Below are 18,435 nucleotides of genomic sequence, written 5' to 3' on the forward strand. Positions count from 1 at the left end.
GACCCCATAGATCCCAATAGAGACCCCACAGATCCCCAGAGACCCCATAGAGACCCCTTAGATCCCCATAGAGACCCCATAGACCCCCATAGAGACCCCATAGACCCCCATAGAGACCCCATAGACCCCCATAGAGACCCCATAGATCAGGTTGCCCATGGCCCCATCCAACCTGGCCTTGAACACCTCCAAGGACGGGGCATCCACAACCTGGGCAGCCTGTTCCAGGGCCTAACCACTCTCCTAGTGAAGAACTTCCCCCTAACATCCAACCTAAATCTTCCCTCTTTTAACTTAAAACCATTTCCCCGTGTCCTGCTATTATCAGCCCTTTCCAAGAGTTTACTCCCCTCCTGGGTGTAAGTTCCCTTCAGGTATTGAAAGGCTGCATTGAGGTCACCCCACAACCTTCTCTAGGCTGAACAAACCCAATTCCCACTCGGAATTCACACGTTTCTACGTGCTTTTATTGATCTCTCCGTGCTCAGCTCTCGGGCCCGGTCGAGGCCTGTCGGGCGCGGCGGTTCTGCAGCAGTCGATAGGCCCTGACGCCGCACAGGTACCCGCCGTACACAGTCAGCAGCATCATAGAACCGGAGAAAGCCTTGTAGCCGAAATCAGCCAGCTGTTTGCCGGACACCATGGCCGCTCCTGTAACACAACGCAGCGTTCAATACCGGCAGCCTGCACCATCCCGTTCCATCCCATCCCATCCCGCTCCTTACCGTCTCCCTTCAGCTCCGCTTCCTCCGCCGCTCCTGCCTCAAGGCCGCTCTTCCGCTCGTCGCCCCGCCTCCAGCATCGCGGGACGAGGCACCACAGCTCCCTCTGTCGGGGCCTTCCCTTCCTCAGAGCCCCGGGCTCTCAGCTCCCACCCCCGGTTCATCCCCAGGCCTCGGGGCCTGCCCAGCTCCGACCTTTCCCAGCACCCTGAGGTGACTCTGCTCAACTACATGCGGCCTTGTGCGAGGCTGAGGCCCAGCGGCCTGAAGGAGACACAAGGCCTCACCGCGGCCTGGAGGTGAGGCTGAGGTGGAACACAAGGCCTCACCCCCTCCCTGAGGGCTCCCAACATGAGGAGCTGAGAGTCCCCCCCTTTATCCCAATCCCTGGTTGCTCCTCAGGCTGCAACAACAGCAGCCCCAGAGCTGCAGAGCCACCGAGCCACGGGATGTGCTGAGGCTGCAGAACATAACTCCAAATGGCAAAGGGAAGGACTTTTTATAGCCTGTGAGCTCCCAACGCTGGTGCAAAGAGTGGGATTTTAGAAAGCAAGGGGATACGGAGCAGCCCCAGGTAAAAGCTGGGAGCTTCTGGGCTTGTAGTGGTGGAGAAAAGCCCGCTTGGGAGTGATGCACCTCCACAGCAGATGGATTAACAGCTGAATTCCAATCCAGAGCAAAGACCTGCATCCTCTTGCAGGTACCAGCAACAGCGAGCTGAGAGGCTGCAGTATTTCAAGGGAGGAGAGCTCAGCTTCTGTGAGCCTCGAGTGGGATTCCTGAAGCCCATCAATACAAAGGGGAGCAGACGTCGCACCAGCCCTGCAAGAAGACACTGGACTTCCTTTATCCTCCCCTTCAACCTTGCTAAAAAAGTTCCTGATCAGACAGAGCCTGAGCTGGCTACTTTTGTGTGCTTTTCAGCTCAGTTGAATTTAAAGGTCGTAGGGTGCCACCAAGAACGCGTGTCTAATAAAAGGCACAGAAACAACTGCAGTGCCAGCAGATTAAATTCCCTTAGCAAGAGGGTGAGCAGAGAGCTAACGGGCCTGGAAAGGTCACTCAGTATGAGATGCATTTCAAAGAAAGACGGGGACAAGGCAGGGAAGAGAAGTTGGGGAGAGCTGAATAAAACAGCACAGAATGTCCCAGGGAATAGCAGAGAAAGGGAGGGCTGGGGTACAGGCAGCACAGCTGAATCCTGACCTGGCTCCTGCAGGTCCCAGGTAGAATTGGGATTACGTACCCAGCTCAGCAATGCAATCTCAACTCTCTGCAGCCCTCAGCTAAGACTTAGCACTGGAACTGCTGCTGAAAAAAAAATCAAGTGGGATGCTGTGCCGTGTTCTCACCCAGCGCTGCCCTGCAGGTGTGTTCTTACTCACTTCTAGAACAGCACATAAAGCTGCAGCCCCAGGAAGGAACTAACAGAACCCTCTTCTACATTGTTAGCAAGAGCAACAGGCACCAACCCAAAGACAACGATGCACCAGAACCACAGAGTGAACAGCCTCCTCCTCCCTTTCCAAATTTATTATGATTTTTACACATTCATGAAGTACACTGCCAGTCAAAGAGCCTGCAGCACTGGGACCTGACCTGAGGGCATTCAGCAAGACCTGCAGCAGACCCAGCCTGCCCCAGATGGGAACAGCGAGCCACTGGATGCAGTGCCCTGAGCAACAGCAGCAGCAAGCCAGAGTGTCTGAGGGGCACGTGGCAGCCAGCTGGACAAGGGGCAAGTTTCAAAGGCACAGCACAAAGCATGAGACCTCTGTCCCCTGCTGCGCTGCTGGAGGGCCCTCTGTACCTGTTGTGGATCACGTCCTTCGCTGCCCCTTGTGCTGCTGGTGGGCAGTCTCATGGGAGCAGGGGAAGCGTGGAACCTGCTTTCTCAGCTCTTGTAAACCCACACAGAGAAGCAAAGGCCAGCCTAAGGTGCAAAGTGGAACAAGCCAGAGAGAAGGCAAAAAGCTGCTGTGGATCATTCCTCTAAGAGCAACAGCCCAACTGCTTTATCAGGTACACTGCCAAGGGCTATGCAGCCTGCCAGCTGCTCAGAAAGACTTTGGGGCAGTTGGTCCCTGCATTGCCAAAGCCAGCCAAAGAACAAACCGATACGAGGGAGGAGAGCTGGCCAGGGACAGCCAGCAGGCACAGAATTAGCACGGGCAGATCAGTGACAAAAGGGGTCAGAGGCCAGGGTCGGCTGTGAGAACAAAAAGTGAAATCAGTGAGCTCCGAGGGCTCCCTCTGGAGCTGCCCTCACACAGGCAAAGTGCTGGCTGTGCTGTGCAGCAGAAGCAGCTGGTGGTGGCTGAGGAAGCTGCACATGGCAAGGGGCAGGGAGCTTCTTTCTGTGCTGGTGCTTCTTAAAAGAGTGATGGTCGGCTCCTTTGAAAGTCCTCGGGAACTTCAGCCTCTGGTGGAGCCTGGCAGGGAACTGTGGCCTCTCTGCGAGGCAGTTAAAGACAAAAGCAACAGCAACAAGCAGGGAAGAGCTGGTGTCATGCCAAGAAGCCTCATGGGGCTAATAGCAAAGCTTGACCTGCCAGGCAGTGCCTCCTGCATAACCTGGATCAATGACGACAACCTAGCAGAGTCTCTCTGAGAACTGAATCCACCAAAGCAAAAGAAAGGGAAAGGAGGAAGATGCTCAGCCCTGCTCAGGGCAGGACCCAAGCAGCAGCAGAAGCTAAATGAGCCCTTCAGAGAAAGAGGGAAATCAGCAGGTACCTCTGTGCAGATACCAGGCTCAGACTGGCAGTCTCCATGGCTGAGAAGGGGAACCTCTGCCCTTGCATTGCTCTGCAAAGGCTCCCAGAAGTCTGCACTCCTCACAAAGCTGTAGCAGCAGCAAGGTGGTGTAGGTGGGAGCTCACCCCTCTTCTCAGCAGGATCTATAGTTTTGCAGGCAGAGCCCATTTATAAATGCTCAGGGTGGTTCTGGAGACACTTGATGACATCAGAAACAGGTTTGCCCTCATAGCAGATCTGATAGACAGCTGTGAAGAGGGGGAACCTATGGACAGACCAACACAATCACTCAGAGCAGAGTCACAGCACCTGGTGCACTGGGCAGCAGCAGGTGGGACTGCAGCTCACTGAGTGCAGACAGGGAGGGAGATGGGAGGGGGAAGTTCCACCCCCAACCCAGCCTCAAAAAAGCAAACGTGGGAGATGAGATCACTCACTTATCCACCATGTTCTTGGTTTTAAGGATGCGATTCAGCTCAGCAGACGTCTGGGGACCCTGCAGCTTCTGCCCATTCAACATCTCCTTCTCCAGCTGCTCAATAGACTAAAACAACCCAACAGAGAGGGAGTTGGACACTGCCATGCCATCCAATACCCCGTGGTCACTCCCTGGAGCTGGCTTGTGGCACCAGGCAAGTGAAGGTCGATACCATTGTGCTAACTGGCTCCACACTGTTGCAGGTTTAAGGCTACCCTTGTTTCTCTGCTCACCTTCCCAGTCTTGGCAAAAGCCTCGGCCACTTTACGGTTGCGACCACCATAGCAGGTGGTGATGAGATCAGCGACCCCACAGCTCTCCAGGAAGGTTGTAGGGGTGACAGGACCCTTGCAGAAGACTTTGGCGAAGCTAATCATCTCCATCAGCCCCAGACGGATAACAGCAGCCTTTGTATTGTCTCCAAAGCCAAGACCATCACAGAAACCAGCCCCTACAGCTACAACATTCTGGAAAACAACAACACAGAGAGATGTGTTCCCAGCAAAACCCAGGGCACTGCTCTATCCACAGGTGCCAGTGTGATCCCATCAACAGAATGCTGCCTGCCCTGCCTGTCTGCTCGCCACCATCCCTCCAAGCAGCTGAGCAGGACATGCACAGAGCTCCTTCCGAAGCCTGGCCTTCTGTCCAGCTGTCTCTGCAAGCTGGAGTGCAATATCCAGAGATCACTCAGTGCTCCCTGCAGAGCTCAAGCCCTGCGAACCACAGCAAGCAGCTCACCCACCTTCAGAGCACCACAGATCTCTACAGTGTCAGCTTCCTGCACCACCGTGACCCGAAAGTTCGGTGTCTGCATCAGCTCCTTCAGGATCTGCCCATACTGTGCGTTCTTACAGCCTAACGAGACAGTGAGAGAGAAGGGACATGATGATGGAGCACACCCTAAAGGAGAACTGCATTCCATCCCCATCCGTGTGGTCCTGCTGCATTCAGCACAGCAAGAGGAATCTGTTGCCCAAATTCTGGACATGGCTAAACATTTGCAGGCCCCACCGTGTGCCAAGCACACATTGCCTGGCAGATAACCAAGGTTCAAACTTGGAACTCTTAGAAGATAGGGATGATCCCTAGCACAGAATTGGCCTGTCCACTTTTAAAGGCATCTTCAGAGACTGCAAAATTTGGGTTTGGAGGCTGCTGTTCTCCCTGCATTGCCCTGCATCAGAGTGTCTCTGCGTGCTCAGGGTGACAGCGTGCACTGCTTACAGCTCTCCAGCCTCCTGCATGGCTTGTTTGCTTTTGTTCTAAATACAGACATTGTGAATCTTGTAACTTCTAACCCAGAGAACAGTTCTGTTGGTTTTGGCTGCTGTGTGCAATTCACAAACAGCGTGGAGGATGGCAGGAGGTGCCACCAGGTGAACTTTGAAGCAGCCCTGGCTAACAGCAGCACGAATCCAGGTGAGTGTCCTTTTGAAGCCCAATGAAACAAAAAGCAAGAGAACTATTTCCTATAGGGTCTCCCAGGTGCCCACCCCATTCATTTGAGCCAGGCTGACCGCCAGATGTTCATAGTGCTGGCTGGAGCTTCCAGATGTTGGCTCCTTACCGATGGTTGTTTCACAGAACTTCTCTTCTGCCACTTCATTGGCAATGTTGGCTCCCATGAGGACGCTCATCTCAATTCCCAGTTTCTCATGGATGATGTCTGAGATCAACCTCAGCCCATCTGGTCCTTCATCCACCCCCTGGGAGACAACCAGGAGCAGAGATGAGCTGATGGCCTGGGAGTCTTGGCCCCATTCACCCCAATCCTGCCCCTGCCATCCCAGTAGCCCTTCCATGCTCAGCTTCACCCCACTCCTCACAGCACATGGGATCTCCTGTGGGCCCTCACCCATTCCTACCCCATAACACCTCCAAACCCCTACAAGGCAGTGCCTGTATTCCCGCATACATCGCTCTAAACCCAAACCCTGTTCATTGCAGGGGAGCTGGTCTGGATGACCGTTAAAGGTCCCTCCCAACTCAAAAAATCCTATGATATTAAGATCCTATGCCTCCAATTCCTCATTGAAAACCCCATCATGCCATGGCCCTGCTCACACCTTGATGAGCGACATCCCGATAGCACCTTTCTTCACATGGGCCTTGATCTGGTCGCAGACTTTGCCGATGAACTGATGGGGCACCACGAACAGGAGGATGTCAGCCCCGGAGCAGGCTTTCACCAGGTCGGGTTCTGCCACCTGCACAGCACAGCTACCATCAGGAGCTTCTCCATAATGCTTTGTAGAGGGGAGCCTGCCCCAACAGCAAGGGGAGCAAGGGGTCTTGGGGACAAATCCCCTTCTAGAGGGACTGGAGAACCGCAGAGTGAAAGGCTCAGCCTGCCTCTCTGTTTGGGGGGAGCAACACGTGGCCTTGAGAGCAGCCCGTGAGAAGCCAAAGCAAAGGCAAAGGTGGGCAGTGAGAGCAACCAGGGCAGCAGCTCATCCCAAAGCTTGCCATGAGGTCATTGGGAACACAAGAGCCCCGTGCAGCCCCGCTGCACCCCTTCCTTCACGCTGCTGGCACATGGGGCTGCAGCAGCACCGCGGCTTTTTATCACCTGTGATAAAAAACCAGGGTGATTAAACACGGCCCTGGTGCTCAGCAGGCACTCACCACGTTGGGGGGCAGTTTGTGCCCCGGCAGGTACTTGACGTTCTCATGCTCCGTGTTGATGATCTCGGTGAGCTTCCGGCCGCCCACCTCCTCCTCCAGCACCCACATGCTCACCGTCTTCTCGAAGGTGCCCAGCCGTGCAGCATTGCTGCCCACGATCTTGGCGATGGCCGAGCCCCTGCGCAAGGGGGGGGGGACACGGAGCCGTGAGGGGGGGCACTAGGAATCACGCAGTGCCCCCCGAGAGGGGCACTTGAGATGGGGGGACCCGGCGGTCGCTCACCAATTGCCGGAGCCCACGATGCACACCTTCTTGCCACCCATGGCTCAGCTCAGGGACGCGGGGCGCTGCGCAGCACGGAGCCCAAGGGCGCTATTTGAAGGCTGTGCCCGGTGAAGCCGCGGTCCGGACCGCCCCCCACCCGCCCCTACCCGCCCCGCCGAACCGGGCAGTGTCCCGGCTGCGGTGCTCACTGCCCCGGAGCAGAGGAAGAGCGGCTCAGGTCTCTCGCAGCCGGCGGTGCGGCTGCCCTGCTTCTTTCCCAACCTGTTTTCTGCAGAAAAGCCATTATATTTTCTTCCCCCCCTCCCTCCCCCGGTAGGAAACACGAACCGACTGACTGCAGACCCAGAACGCAACCTCAGCCTTAACCCCAGCGGTAAGCAGCAGCGCCGACTGCTTGACCTTAGGAGCTGCCCTTGCTTCTATGTTCAGGATCTCATGAGCCTTCTCAAGCATTACCAAAGGGCAAAGCCCATCCTGCACGGCTCTTAACCCACCTAGGTAACCTTTTTCTCCGTGTTTTGCGGTGTGGACACCAGGCTGGCCAGCATTCAGCAGCAGCTTAACCACTGGATTTCCCTTTTTGCTCCAAATCCTTTGCTCTTTTTTACCACAAAAGCACCCTGCAAAGGCAGAGATCCTTTAAGAAAGGCGCTGTGTAAAGGGCTAAAATGGGAAGAACATTTTCTCCGCAGTTCCTTCAACCAGCTGGCTTTGTTTAAAAAGTGAAATTAATCCTCTCTCCCTTCCCAGGCAAATATACAAGTTGTCATCCAAGGCAGCTGCTGAGAGAAAACGTACTGTCAGCATTGAAGGAGGACAGCTTCCTTCACAGGCTTTTATTAAAACTGGGTGACATCTACAAGGATACAGTACAAAAAAAAAAGAAGTTTGGTCCATGGGAAGAAAAAAAAATAACAACAAAACAATCAACTTAATAGTTAAGAAAAGCAGTTATTCTGCAACAGCTATGTTTGCCTACGCAGTGTTCAGCATCCTTCATGTGCAACTACCCTGAGGAGTCAATGGGCTTCTTTCATCAGCACCAAGACCTTCACCCCAGTACCACAGAGGAGCAGTTTCAAAAGGGGGCAAAGGAGAAAGGGGAGGGTCTATTACTCACTGACATGTGGGAACACAGACACAGGAGGAGGGCTCCCAAAATCATAGCAACCTTCCCAAACACACCACAGTTGGGTGCAGGGATGGGGGGGGTGTCCGTAATGTGGTTTTGCAGCTGTTCCAAGAGAACGTGGCCAGCTTTGCATTACAGTCTGTTTGCATTACAGTTCCAAGCAGAAATACTGAGATCTAGGCTGAAAGAGGTCCTTCTCTTACACCTGACCACTGGTTCACTAGTAAATAACTCCACAAAGAGGTATAAGGGGCTGCTACTCCCCATGGTAAAGAAAGTCTACTTGTACATTCCTGATCCATAACTTGACTAAAAAACACAGGAGCTTCAGCATGGAAACATCTGCTAACTCATACATACTCGGGGCTACTTCCACTCCCAAGTGATGGATCCACACTCCCAGATCCACAGGAAGGAGCCTCTGGTCCCCACAGCAAATGATGCACGGTAACTGTCCCAAAGGAATGAGCATACAACACTCTGCCCCTGCACAACTGCATTGGGCAGGTACTCCATTCCCTCCCCACTACAGGGAAAGCAAGCAGCCAGCTGGCTTGCTGGAACCATAAGCAGAGTCTTTTTCTCAGCACTTCCACATCTCTGCCATAAGACAATGCTTCATCTCCCCTGTGATTCCCAGCTCAAGGCAGTCTGTCATAAACAAGGAGGGAGCAGGACAGGGAAAAAGGGACAAGGGAAGAAACAATTCTCTATACAGTCCAGTAACTTCCTCAAGGAGGAGAGTGACCTGTGAGGCAGCCCAGTGCAGCAGCCCCCTCCCAGCGAGGGAGGGGAGGGCTGGAGGTAGGTCAGCATCCTGCCCACTCCATCTCCTGGTACCTTGCTACTAACAGAGGCAGAGACCAGACTAGCCACAGAACTCCACCCTTTGAGCAGATCCTGGCTTCCCAGAGTCAGGTCTCACGTGTGCCACAACTAGATGCTAGTTGAAAAGGAATGGGAAGAGGAAGAGTTTCTGAACTCCAAGTCAGCATTCATACTGGCTACTGGGGACACTACAGGCAGCACGGAGTCAAGGGGAGGCTCTTGGAAGCCTTGGGACTGACAAGGCAACAGTCAGGAAGAAAACCAGGTAGAAGTGTGTACTTGTTGGAGCCTGTCTGCTTGCCACACCCCAGAAGACCCCAGGTGTCCTAGAGCTGCCCCAGCAGGGACAGTGCCAGGATGGATGACGGTGCAGGCCTTGGCACCACAGTTATGTGTGGTTATGTGAGCCTTAACTGCGTGCTCTGCAGCACCCTGTCTCCACAAGCAGCTCTGATGCCTTCTGGTTGGGGAGGAGATGAGGACCTATGTGTTGCGGATTCCCAGGGCCTGCTCCAGCTCCTGCCGTCTTTGCTGGACCTGGAAGAGAAGAGTTGCAACATTAACAAAGACAGCAGCTCAGTGTTCAAGTCTCACAGGGACCATCTGGATGGGGCTGAACACAAACTGGGATCATAATGCATTAGCAGTGTCTGAAAGCAAGGCTTAACACTGCTCCTTTTTCACCAGGGCATCAGCCCCAAGAAGTGGCAGGTACACCAAGCTACCGGGTCTGGAAGGAACCCCTGCCTGGAGACACTCACCTTGGAGTAGAAGTATCTGCACACAGCTTCCTGAGCCCATGGCTGGAAGTAGAACTCAGCTCTACGCTCCTCTTCAGGATTCCCAACAACATCAGTCATCGTCTGGAAAGCACAAAGGACAAAGCAGTTCAGGGAGTACAAAAGCTCTGTGCTGAACAAAACTGCACCCCCTTTGCCTCAAAGAAACTTCAGTTCAGTCAGGTCAGGTCCTTATGTTTGATTTCAGTTCAAGTCTTGCTTTCTAAGCAGGAAATTGCCTTTCTCTCTCTGTGGGAGCTAGTTATAATGAGGGAAGCATGTGACTGGATCCACCTTCCACACAAGAAAAGCTTTTACCTTCAAGTCCCGGCACTGGGACTGGAGCCAGTCATTGATGAAGCCCTGAGGATCTCGGGCAAAGCTCAGCATGAACTCACGCTGGGTCTTCAGCTGGTTAATTGTCTCTATTGTTTCATGGATCTGGAGGAGATAAGCACAGCATCGGGACTGCTGAATAGGGAAAAAATGTCAGAGAAACATAAAGAGATCCAATGTGTGAAGGTGAATTCTTATACTCTCTGGCTGACTTATCAGATAGGATTCACAGCTCCTAACTTCCTTCTCTAAAGGTTACTGGTTTTTCCACTGACCATTTGCTTTAAAACTCTGCTTCCAGGTAAAGCCATCTATCTACCCATTGTTGCCCTACTCCAACTTCCAAATGCCCAAAAGAGCAAATCTGAACTGTCACAATCAGAGCTTATCTTGCTCCACAGACACACTCCTATCTAGCAAAGAGGATGGCACACCTGAAGGAGCTCTTCCTACCTTGTTATCCAGAGCAGCAATTTCCTGTTGACTGGCAGTTGATAGCAGGAATGAATTCATCTGAGTCTTCAAGGTGTCATCCACCTCCACATCAATGTCATAGCAGGCCGTTTTCTTCTGGTCATTAGGATCAACACTGGGGGCATCCACAAGAAAGGAACCAGAAAGAGTAAGTCATTCAAGAAGCCAACTCATCAAATTGTGACTGCTTTAGGGTGGTACAGCATAAGGACTGCCAGCAGGGACAAGCCAAGCCAGCGTTAGGTTCATCTCTAACACCAAACAGCGAAGCTTTATTGATGTCTTTGCTGCATAAGGACCAAGTGACTGTTCCAAGCAAATTTCTACCCACATACGTGGTAATGCAAAGGAAGTATGAGTTCCTTGTGAAAGAGAAGGATACAGTAAGTGTCAGAGGTGCCCATTCCTGTGTAAAGAAATAATGGCAGGCAACACAGGGAAACTACTACTGAAAAATCAGAGCTCTTCACGTCATTTTTCTGTGCCAGCCCCATCCATTCTTTGTTCTCTTCTTTTTATAAATAAAAAGCCAAGTAAAGCAGCCTCACCTGATCACGTGATTAATGATGATCGGTTCCGGGGGCATAAGCAGTGCATGAAGCCTTTGTGGAATTTCAGAGAACTTCATCCGCTGAGATTCAAATATCTGTGACAGAAACACAAGGCTAAGGGAAGGAACAGGAGCTGTGCCAAACAGCTGTCTGCTGACCAGGAAAAGCTGAAGCAGTTGCTCATTCCCACCACAAATCCCGTTACCTGCTGGAGGTATTTGTCACAAATGACATACTCCCGCTCGTGGGGGTCCTGGAGCTTGTGGGTTTTGATATATTGCCACAAAGCCTGGATGATCACTGGGCGAGTCTGAGTGTGGATCCCCAGCAGACGAGCCAAGCGGGGATCCAGTTTGAACTGGGGAGGCTGAAAGAAAAAGCACAGAGAGGTGAGAGGGGACTATGGCCACAGATACAGCATAGCAAACGCTACGTGTGCCCAGCACTGCTATCCAGCATCTCACCTGGTAATCGAGCATCAGAAGGACAGTGCAGCGCACATTGACATCTCCTGGCCTCTTCACCTGGAAGCCATCTGTCTCCTGAGTTGTAGCAGTTCTGTGCCACTGGAATACGTGCAACAGGAGGGGGATTTAGCTGCACCTACACGCTCGATTCCTTTTGCTCCCGCTGCTTGCCACCCAACCTCCCCCACGACAGAAGATTCATCTTATTCCCATTTATAGTTTGAAACAAGAGTTAATGCATTTATTCAGAGCCCTGGCAAGTCAGTGGAAAAGCTAAGATAAGAATTCAAGAGAATTCAGCCCTGGCACCTAGCCACTTGTTAAAGCCTTAAATATCCCACTTCACAAGTTACCAACTACACACAAATTCAATCTGCTGGAACAACAACCCATTTGTAGAGATAATACAGCAAAAAGAAGCAAGCTCACCTCTACCAGGTGATTGTCAGGGCCATAGAGGTCTTTATCAAGTTCAATGACCAGAGATTTAAAGAAGGATGAGAACTTTCTTTTCTGTTTGGTGGCATCGTATTTGGACAAAGCAGACTGCAAGCAACACAGGAAGGAAGAGAGAGTCAGGAGAGCAAGTTCCAGGACTCAAGCACAGGCAAGGTGCACAGCAGTGTTCCTTTAAGTTGTGAACACTTACATTCATCAACACATGCTCGAAAATCAAGTTCCAAGTCAAAAATGGTGAAAGACTGGAGATAAAGATGAGCTTGGAGGAATTAACTTACTCAGCAATTACATAAAATGCGAGTGCCCTGGTTCTAAGAGCCAGGGTACACAAGTGCTACTGATCGGCTCTCACCATTAATTCTTATAGCTATAAGAACTTTGTATAACTCATGTTCTGCCATGGGGATACCCATCGGTCTCCGAGTTGGGCTCTCGGTCTCGTCACCATCAGACTCCTTGGAAAACAGAGATGAAGGAGGATATCAAGCCCTTAGCTACACTCCCAGACACTAAGAAACTGGTTCAATTTCCAATTCCAGACCCATCAAATCAGCTCTGCAGTTGGGTGCCTTACACTCACATCTTCTAGCAGCCTTCCTTCTACTCGAAGCTCCCAGGAGGCCACTGTTCCTTCACCATCCTCTGCATCCGACTTGGCTGGATTGAAGGTATTGGAGATAAAAATACGTAGCTTTCGCTTTTGCTACAAGAAAAAGCATCAGCTCAGTATTCATTCAGAAGCAAAGGGATGAGAATCATGCTTATGTTTTGTTAAAACTAAGCTAAATATTCTTCTTTTCCTCATACATCCACTCTCAGGACAAACAGCACAGAGAGAGGCAGTCTTGGTTCTACCCCCCCACTTAAGTCCTGGGCATTACAGTTCTCTCTATGCTTATAGGGTTATGACACAACCTTCAAAGCCCTCCTACTCTTCTGATAACAGTAAGTCTCTGAATGTCCCTCTCCTACCTTAATGGGTCGTTTCAAAGCCTCCTGGATATCCAAGCGTTTCCTCATGATCGTCTGGTCCAATTTCCTTTCAAAGGCCAGCAGGTCCATATAAGCTTGAGACTCAGGCACAAGTTCACGGATCTACAAGCAGAACACGAGCCAATCAAGAATGCAAATCACTGTCAGTTCCCCCACATCTCCATATCAGCAGAGGCTGTCAACTGCACATGCCACTCACCCTCTGAGGTAGAATTTTGTCTGCCATCTTCTTCTTTTTAGCACTGTAAAGTAAGGAGAGCATTAAAATGGCAACCATTCTGCTAATTAACACTGGACGTTCACAAAAGGAGCGAGATGAGGTTTGTGTTTTAGGACCAGGGCATCAGCAATGCTCTCAGCCCTGCAGCAGCTGATCGCCTTAATACATCCCCAAGGAAAGCAATGAAAGCAAGGCTGCATCATTGGAAAGGAAGCCTTATGGCTCAATGTGCTTTAGACAGACTTTTCTAGGAGACTCAGAGATGCATTACCAACGTTACCAAGGCATCACATTGTACTATCAGAAACTGAACATTAACTTGCTCTTGTCCAGCAGTTGCACATTACTTTTTTATCTGCTGGAAATTCCCCTCTACCAGAGACGAAGCTGCACGAGAACATCAAAGTTTCTTTCAGCCACCCAACAAAAAAAAAGCAGCAATGAGAGGCCCAGGCCTGGCTCTGCACACAGAAAAGCTTTGTGCTGCTCTGAGCAGCCAGCAGATGACACCAAGTCAGTGCTGACCCCTTCAGAGAGAGCCTGCAGCTCAGTGATGCCTGCCCTCACCCTGATACACAGATCTCGTCCCATGGGGCTTCATGAGGAGAGAAGCAATGTGTCCACGTCCACCTGGGGATGCCCTGAGCACCCTCAATGCTCTGGTGATGCACAGAGATACCTCGAAGACCCCTTGGACCCAAGGATGCCCTGAGACTCCTCTTTGCCCTCGGGGTGTCCTGAGGAACCCTGTTGCCATAGGAATGCCCAAGGATATGCCCAAGACTCATCTGCCATCCCAGGGATGTCCTCAGGACCCCTGCTGCTCTGAGGATGCCCAAGGGACATTTTGAGACCTTCACTGTTCCCTCCCCTGCCCTGGAGGAGCACAGGGAAGATCTGGGACCCTCATCTGCTCCAGGAACCCTTCCTATTTCAAGGATACCCAAGGATATCCTAAGCCTCCCACTGCCCTGGCAGCATCCTTTGGACACCCATTGCCCTGAGAACCCCCCTGTTGCCAAGAGGACACCCAACGATGTCCCCAGAGCCTTTCTACCCCATAGTTATCCTATGAATGACCCGAGCTCCTCCCCCCACTCACAGCTCTAAGGATGGCCAAGGATGCCCTGATCCCCCCCCCCCCCCCCCGCACCGTCTATTCCCTGAGCCCCCCAGCACCCCCGGTTCTTACTTGTGGTTGCGGTTGGGCACCGCCTGAGGCTGAACCTGCTGCAGTTGCTGCGGCGCTGGTCTCTTACGGGCCTGATCCAGGCCGGCCTGCGCCATACCGGGCCTCACTGCCGGGCTCCCACCGTACCCGGGCGGCCCCATAGAGGGGCCTTGCGGTGCCAAACGGCTGCCCGGTAACATCCCAGGGCGCTGCAAGGGGAAGAAAAAAGCCGTTCCAATGCCCACCCGGGGGGAAGCCGGCCCCGTCCTCGGCCCCGCCGCCCCCACTCCCTCCCGCCCCGCCCCGCAGCGGCCCCTCCCCTGCCTCACCGGGTAGGCGGCCCCTGGTAGAGGTGAGCGGTACAAGCCCTGTCCCGGGGCTGGGCCCATGCGCACCGGTCCGCCTGGTGTGCCCGGACCCAGCGCTCCGGTCCCGGTAGCGGCCCCGCCGCCTCCACCGCTGGGAGTCACTGACTGGAAGCCCGCCCGCGCCGCCATCTTGTCCAGCACAAAGAGGAGCGGGCCGGAACCGGAGCTCTGACATAGAGAGAGCGCGGACAGCGGCCTAGAGCGGCAACGGCTGCAGAGAGCGCCCCCTGCCGGCGGGAGGAACTGCGGGGGGTGGGAAGTAGTGGGTGGGGAGGGGGTCGTGGGTGGGTTTAAGGTTCACTACTGTGGGGGAATAGGGGCCTGGGGGAGTATGGCAAGGTTCTGGGGTGGGGGTGGGGGGTGTAGAGCGTGGGGAGGGCTGTGGGTGGGGGTAGAGGACTTGGAGAGGGCTATGGGATGGTGTTGGGTTTGGGGGTTTCAGAGACCATGGATGGGATGGGGTATTTGCAGGGGGGGATGTGTGGGAAGGGGCTGCGTCCTGGGGACATGCATGGACCATAGGAAAGTGTTTTGAGGGTGCAAGGTGCTGGAGGATGGTGCTCATTAAGCCTCGATGCTGTGACTGAGTTGGGGTGGGGGTCCCCTGTTCTTACAGGTGCTCTGTGCTCGTGTTTGGGGCTGCTTTGCTTAGGGCTGGGGATGCTTGGAGGAGGATTCCTCCCTCCCTCAGTAGAAGGCACAGCGCTGAATTAAAGGCCGCTTTTTGCAAGTATTAGCATTACTTTCCTTGTCCCCAGGGCACTCATCCGTGTGGTTGCTCATAGAGCAGAGGGACCTGCATCCAGCCTGCATTAATCCATGAATAAAATCCAAGAGAGCAGCCACACCGCAAGTATTAATTAAGCAATTAATGATAATCACAGGCCATTTAGGAAGCTGTCCTGTACAGTGCATGGCATTGTTGACTGAGGAGAAAAGTGGGGAGTTGTTGGCATCTTTTCCACCAAATTCAGTGTTTCTTGACCTCGATAGAAAACACGATGCCGTGAGCACAGCCATTAGCTGTTGTCTCAGCATCCGTGTGTCCGTGCAGTTAATGTAATGCCACCTCCAACACAGCCTTGGCGCCTGGCTGCCTGATGAAATATTCATGGTGAGGAGAAGCGGTGGAACTTATCTGCTCCGTATTGTTCAGATGCAGCAACTTCAAGTGAGGCTTAAAGCCCGGCAGGAGCCTTTGGACAGAGTTAGGAAGTGGCTGGGAGGGATATAGAAATAAGGAAGGGCTGAGCTGAGAAATGGTCTCTCTCCAGCAGCAGTTCCCTGTCTGCCTGGAACTGGGGAGCCCAGCACTGAGCCCAGTGCTCCAGTTGTGGCCTCCCCAGGGCAGAGCAGAGGGGAGGTGCACCTCCCTCCATCACCCTGCTGGCCAGGCTCTGTGCAGTGCACCCCAGGGTATCATTAGCCTTCTTGTCACACTCCTGGCTCATGGTTACCCCGTTGGCCACCAAGAGACCCACGTCTTTTTTTGCAGAGCTCCTTTCTCACAGCTCAGCCCTTGTCCACTCATCCAACCCACACTTAAGAGCTGTGGGTTCCTAAGAGCTGAGCACAGTGTTGCCCCAGCTCCCCCTCTCCAGGGACGTTCTGATGCCATTTCTCCTTGTCCTCTGTCATTAGCTGTGTTTCATAAGAAGCAAGGGAGGGTGAAATAACCCCAGTGTCTCCTTACACTTGTCCTTTCTCCTTCCCTCAGCCTGAGGGTTTGCTTGGTTCACTGCTCGGTGAAATGCTACCCGTGCACCTTCGTTTCCTGCACCTGCTGGCATGAGGCATCTCTGCTGAAACCTTCCCCAGCCCGCGTGGCTCTGGCTCCAGGCAGCCGAGCAGCATCCAGGGCTGTGTAATTATAGCCCAGTGCCTGTTTCTGCTGGCAGCGTTAGCAGAGAGCAAGTGGTAACCAGGAGTTATTGCTGTGGAGGAGAGGAGGTGATGCTATCAGTGCCGCCGCTATCTGCATGGTGCGTGATTAATCCTTGCTCTGTAGGGTTTCAGCAGCTACACAATCAGCCGTGTGCAAGCAGGTGCTTCCCAGCAACCTCAGGCTGAGGCGTGCAGCACCTTGTCCTCGCGTGCATTGTCAGTGATGCTTCCTGGGGAGTGTAATTAACTCCTTGTCTTGTGCGCAGTGTGCACCAACAGCCTTGGATGCACACTCTGCATGCATCACACACCTTGTAGCCCGCCAGCTGTTCACAGCCCATCCCTATAATCCTGAGCAATGCAAGGATCCTCGTTCCTGCTCTGGTGCTGTAAAGATGGTGTGTACATTGGAGCTTGGAGTCAGAAAATGTGCAGCTTGTCCACAACTCACATTGATTCCTGTCTGGCTTCTGGCCATGCACCCATTCCTCACCTATTGCTGGCTCCAGGGCTGCAAAGACCCCAGGCAGAGGCTGAGGATGCAATGTGAGGTTGAGGTGGTTGGAACCCAGCACATTTTTAGGCTGCTGGGGAAGGGACAGTGGGGTCAGGGCTGCTGCCTGCCCCTGCAGCAGGGGCTGCTGAGTGCCACTGCAGAGGTAGCAAGCATAGTGAGCTGCTCTGGCTTCACAGTGTCTGGCTGCAATTAATTTAGGTTCATTAACTCCCTTCTGGGCTTAGCTATATCATCCTGTTCCTATTCAAAGCCCACCCTGTGGCCTTTGCAGCACCAGCTCTGGCAGAGGAGGACTGGAATAGCAGCAATTCTCTTCTAGTTTGAATGCACACCACCCATCTGCTATTTCCAGGAGCAAGTTTGGCATTTCAGCTTTCCCTGCCTGCTGCCCATTTGCTATTATTCAATCTCCATGGGGTCCCTAGGGCTTTTTTGGATGGCCAGTGCTGGATCTGGCACGCTACTTTTGTTCTTTGCATCTAGAAATCATAAGGACAGAAACTGTTTGCAAATGGCTTGTATTATGGCTGCTACTAACCTGGTTAAATTAAAACCAGGTAATATTTGAGCTGCTGACTTGTTTCTGCTGACCTCATGAGGCTGTCCCAAAACAGAAGTGTTGGAGCTGTTGAAGATCAGCAGCTGCACAGATGTGAATCCTCCTCCCTCTGCTTGGGAGCAGAAGTCAATTTCCATCCTCCAGCCCCAAAAGCACCTATAGGGTTTGCTCATAGTGGATCAGGACTAGGGATGTGGGGCTGGAGCCCACCTGGGTACCAGAGCTCACTAAGGAGCATCTCCCACAGCACAGACAGGCTCGGTGCTCATCACTTTTATCATTCTTTATATCGTCGTTAAGAGTAGCAGGTATTGATGTACAATGCATCTGTCATCTTATTGTGCTTCCTATGAAAATGTGTGTACATAGTACAGATACCAGAGAGAATTCAACACTTTATACACTTGAAGGCATTCAGAGATCAGTAACAGAAAAAGAAAATGGCACAAGAACAAGGCCTAAATGCTACGAAATGGATATCTACACTGATATGATGCATGTATAGAGATATATATATATATATGTACACATATATATATAGTCATATATATTATATATAAGAAATATAAAATGCAGATGGCATAATAGAAACAAACCAAAAGTTGGATGTTCCAACAGGCGAGCCTCAAGGTCAGATCCCAGCCCCATCTTTAAAAGCTTTAACGGGTGAAAAAGGAAGAAAATAAATACATAAGATGCAGTGAAACATTAGGAAAAATCCATAAGAAAATTTATGGATGCGGCCGACCTTTTGTCTTTGGGTGATTGCTGGATAACAAAGGACTGACCCCCAGTTCCTAATTTTGGTCAGGAAGCAAATAATAAT

The 18,435-nt window shown here is 52.4% G+C and overlaps 3 protein-coding genes and 1 long non-coding RNA gene across 7 annotated transcripts; 1 reads left to right on the top strand and 3 right to left on the bottom strand.

Moving 5' to 3' along the window:
* Positions 1-445: 445 nt before the first annotated feature.
* Positions 446-1,062, bottom strand: LOC107325706 (cytochrome c oxidase assembly protein COX14). The gene is made up of 2 exons (XM_015886826.2): positions 726-1,062; positions 446-651 (listed from the first exon to the last, which is right to left on the bottom strand). The coding sequence occupies exon 2, from the start codon at positions 641-643 to the stop codon at positions 485-487; it is 159 nt and encodes a 52-aa protein (XP_015742312.1). The 5' UTR covers positions 644-651; positions 726-1,062; the 3' UTR covers positions 446-484.
* Positions 1,063-2,225: 1,163 nt separating this feature from the next.
* GPD1 (glycerol-3-phosphate dehydrogenase 1) lies at positions 2,226-7,007 on the bottom strand. Its single transcript, XM_015886825.2, has 8 exons — positions 6,869-7,007; positions 6,586-6,763; positions 6,027-6,167; positions 5,528-5,666; positions 4,703-4,815; positions 4,191-4,424; positions 3,917-4,023; positions 2,226-3,744 (listed from the first exon to the last, which is right to left on the bottom strand). The coding sequence occupies exons 1-8, from the start codon at positions 6,907-6,909 to the stop codon at positions 3,648-3,650; spliced, it is 1,050 nt and encodes a 349-aa protein (XP_015742311.1). The 5' UTR covers positions 6,910-7,007; the 3' UTR covers positions 2,226-3,647.
* LOC116652460 lies at positions 4,815-7,899 on the top strand. The gene is made up of 2 exons (XR_004305478.1): positions 4,815-5,379; positions 7,622-7,899. It is a non-coding gene; the product is annotated as an uncharacterized LOC116652460 (long non-coding RNA).
* SMARCD1 (SWI/SNF related, matrix associated, actin dependent regulator of chromatin, subfamily d, member 1) lies at positions 7,693-14,814 on the bottom strand. Of its 4 annotated transcripts, none has more exons than XM_015886817.2 (13): positions 14,611-14,814; positions 14,303-14,490; positions 13,090-13,132; positions 12,870-12,992; positions 12,472-12,600; positions 11,868-11,984; positions 11,436-11,537; positions 11,177-11,338; positions 10,969-11,066; positions 10,400-10,535; positions 9,929-10,081; positions 9,593-9,694; positions 7,693-9,368 (listed from the first exon to the last, which is right to left on the bottom strand). In XM_015886817.2, exons 1-13 carry the CDS (start codon positions 14,776-14,778, stop codon positions 9,315-9,317), a joined length of 1,575 nt encoding a protein of 524 aa, XP_015742303.1. In that variant the 5' UTR covers positions 14,779-14,814; the 3' UTR covers positions 7,693-9,314. The 4 variants fall into 4 exon arrangements, with proteins under 4 accessions (XP_015742303.1, XP_015742305.1, XP_015742306.1 ...); XM_015886819.2 differs by having other exon boundaries at positions 12,478-12,600; positions 14,611-14,813; XM_015886820.2 differs by having other exon boundaries at positions 9,929-10,051; positions 14,611-14,812.
* Between the last annotated feature and the right edge of the window lie 3,621 nt (positions 14,815-18,435).

Source organism: Coturnix japonica, linkage group LGE22C19W28_E50C23 (assembly GCF_001577835.2).
Source record: "Coturnix japonica isolate 7356 linkage group LGE22C19W28_E50C23, Coturnix japonica 2.1, whole genome shotgun sequence".
In the NCBI taxonomy this organism is placed as follows: Eukaryota; Metazoa; Chordata; class Aves; order Galliformes; family Phasianidae; genus Coturnix; species Coturnix japonica.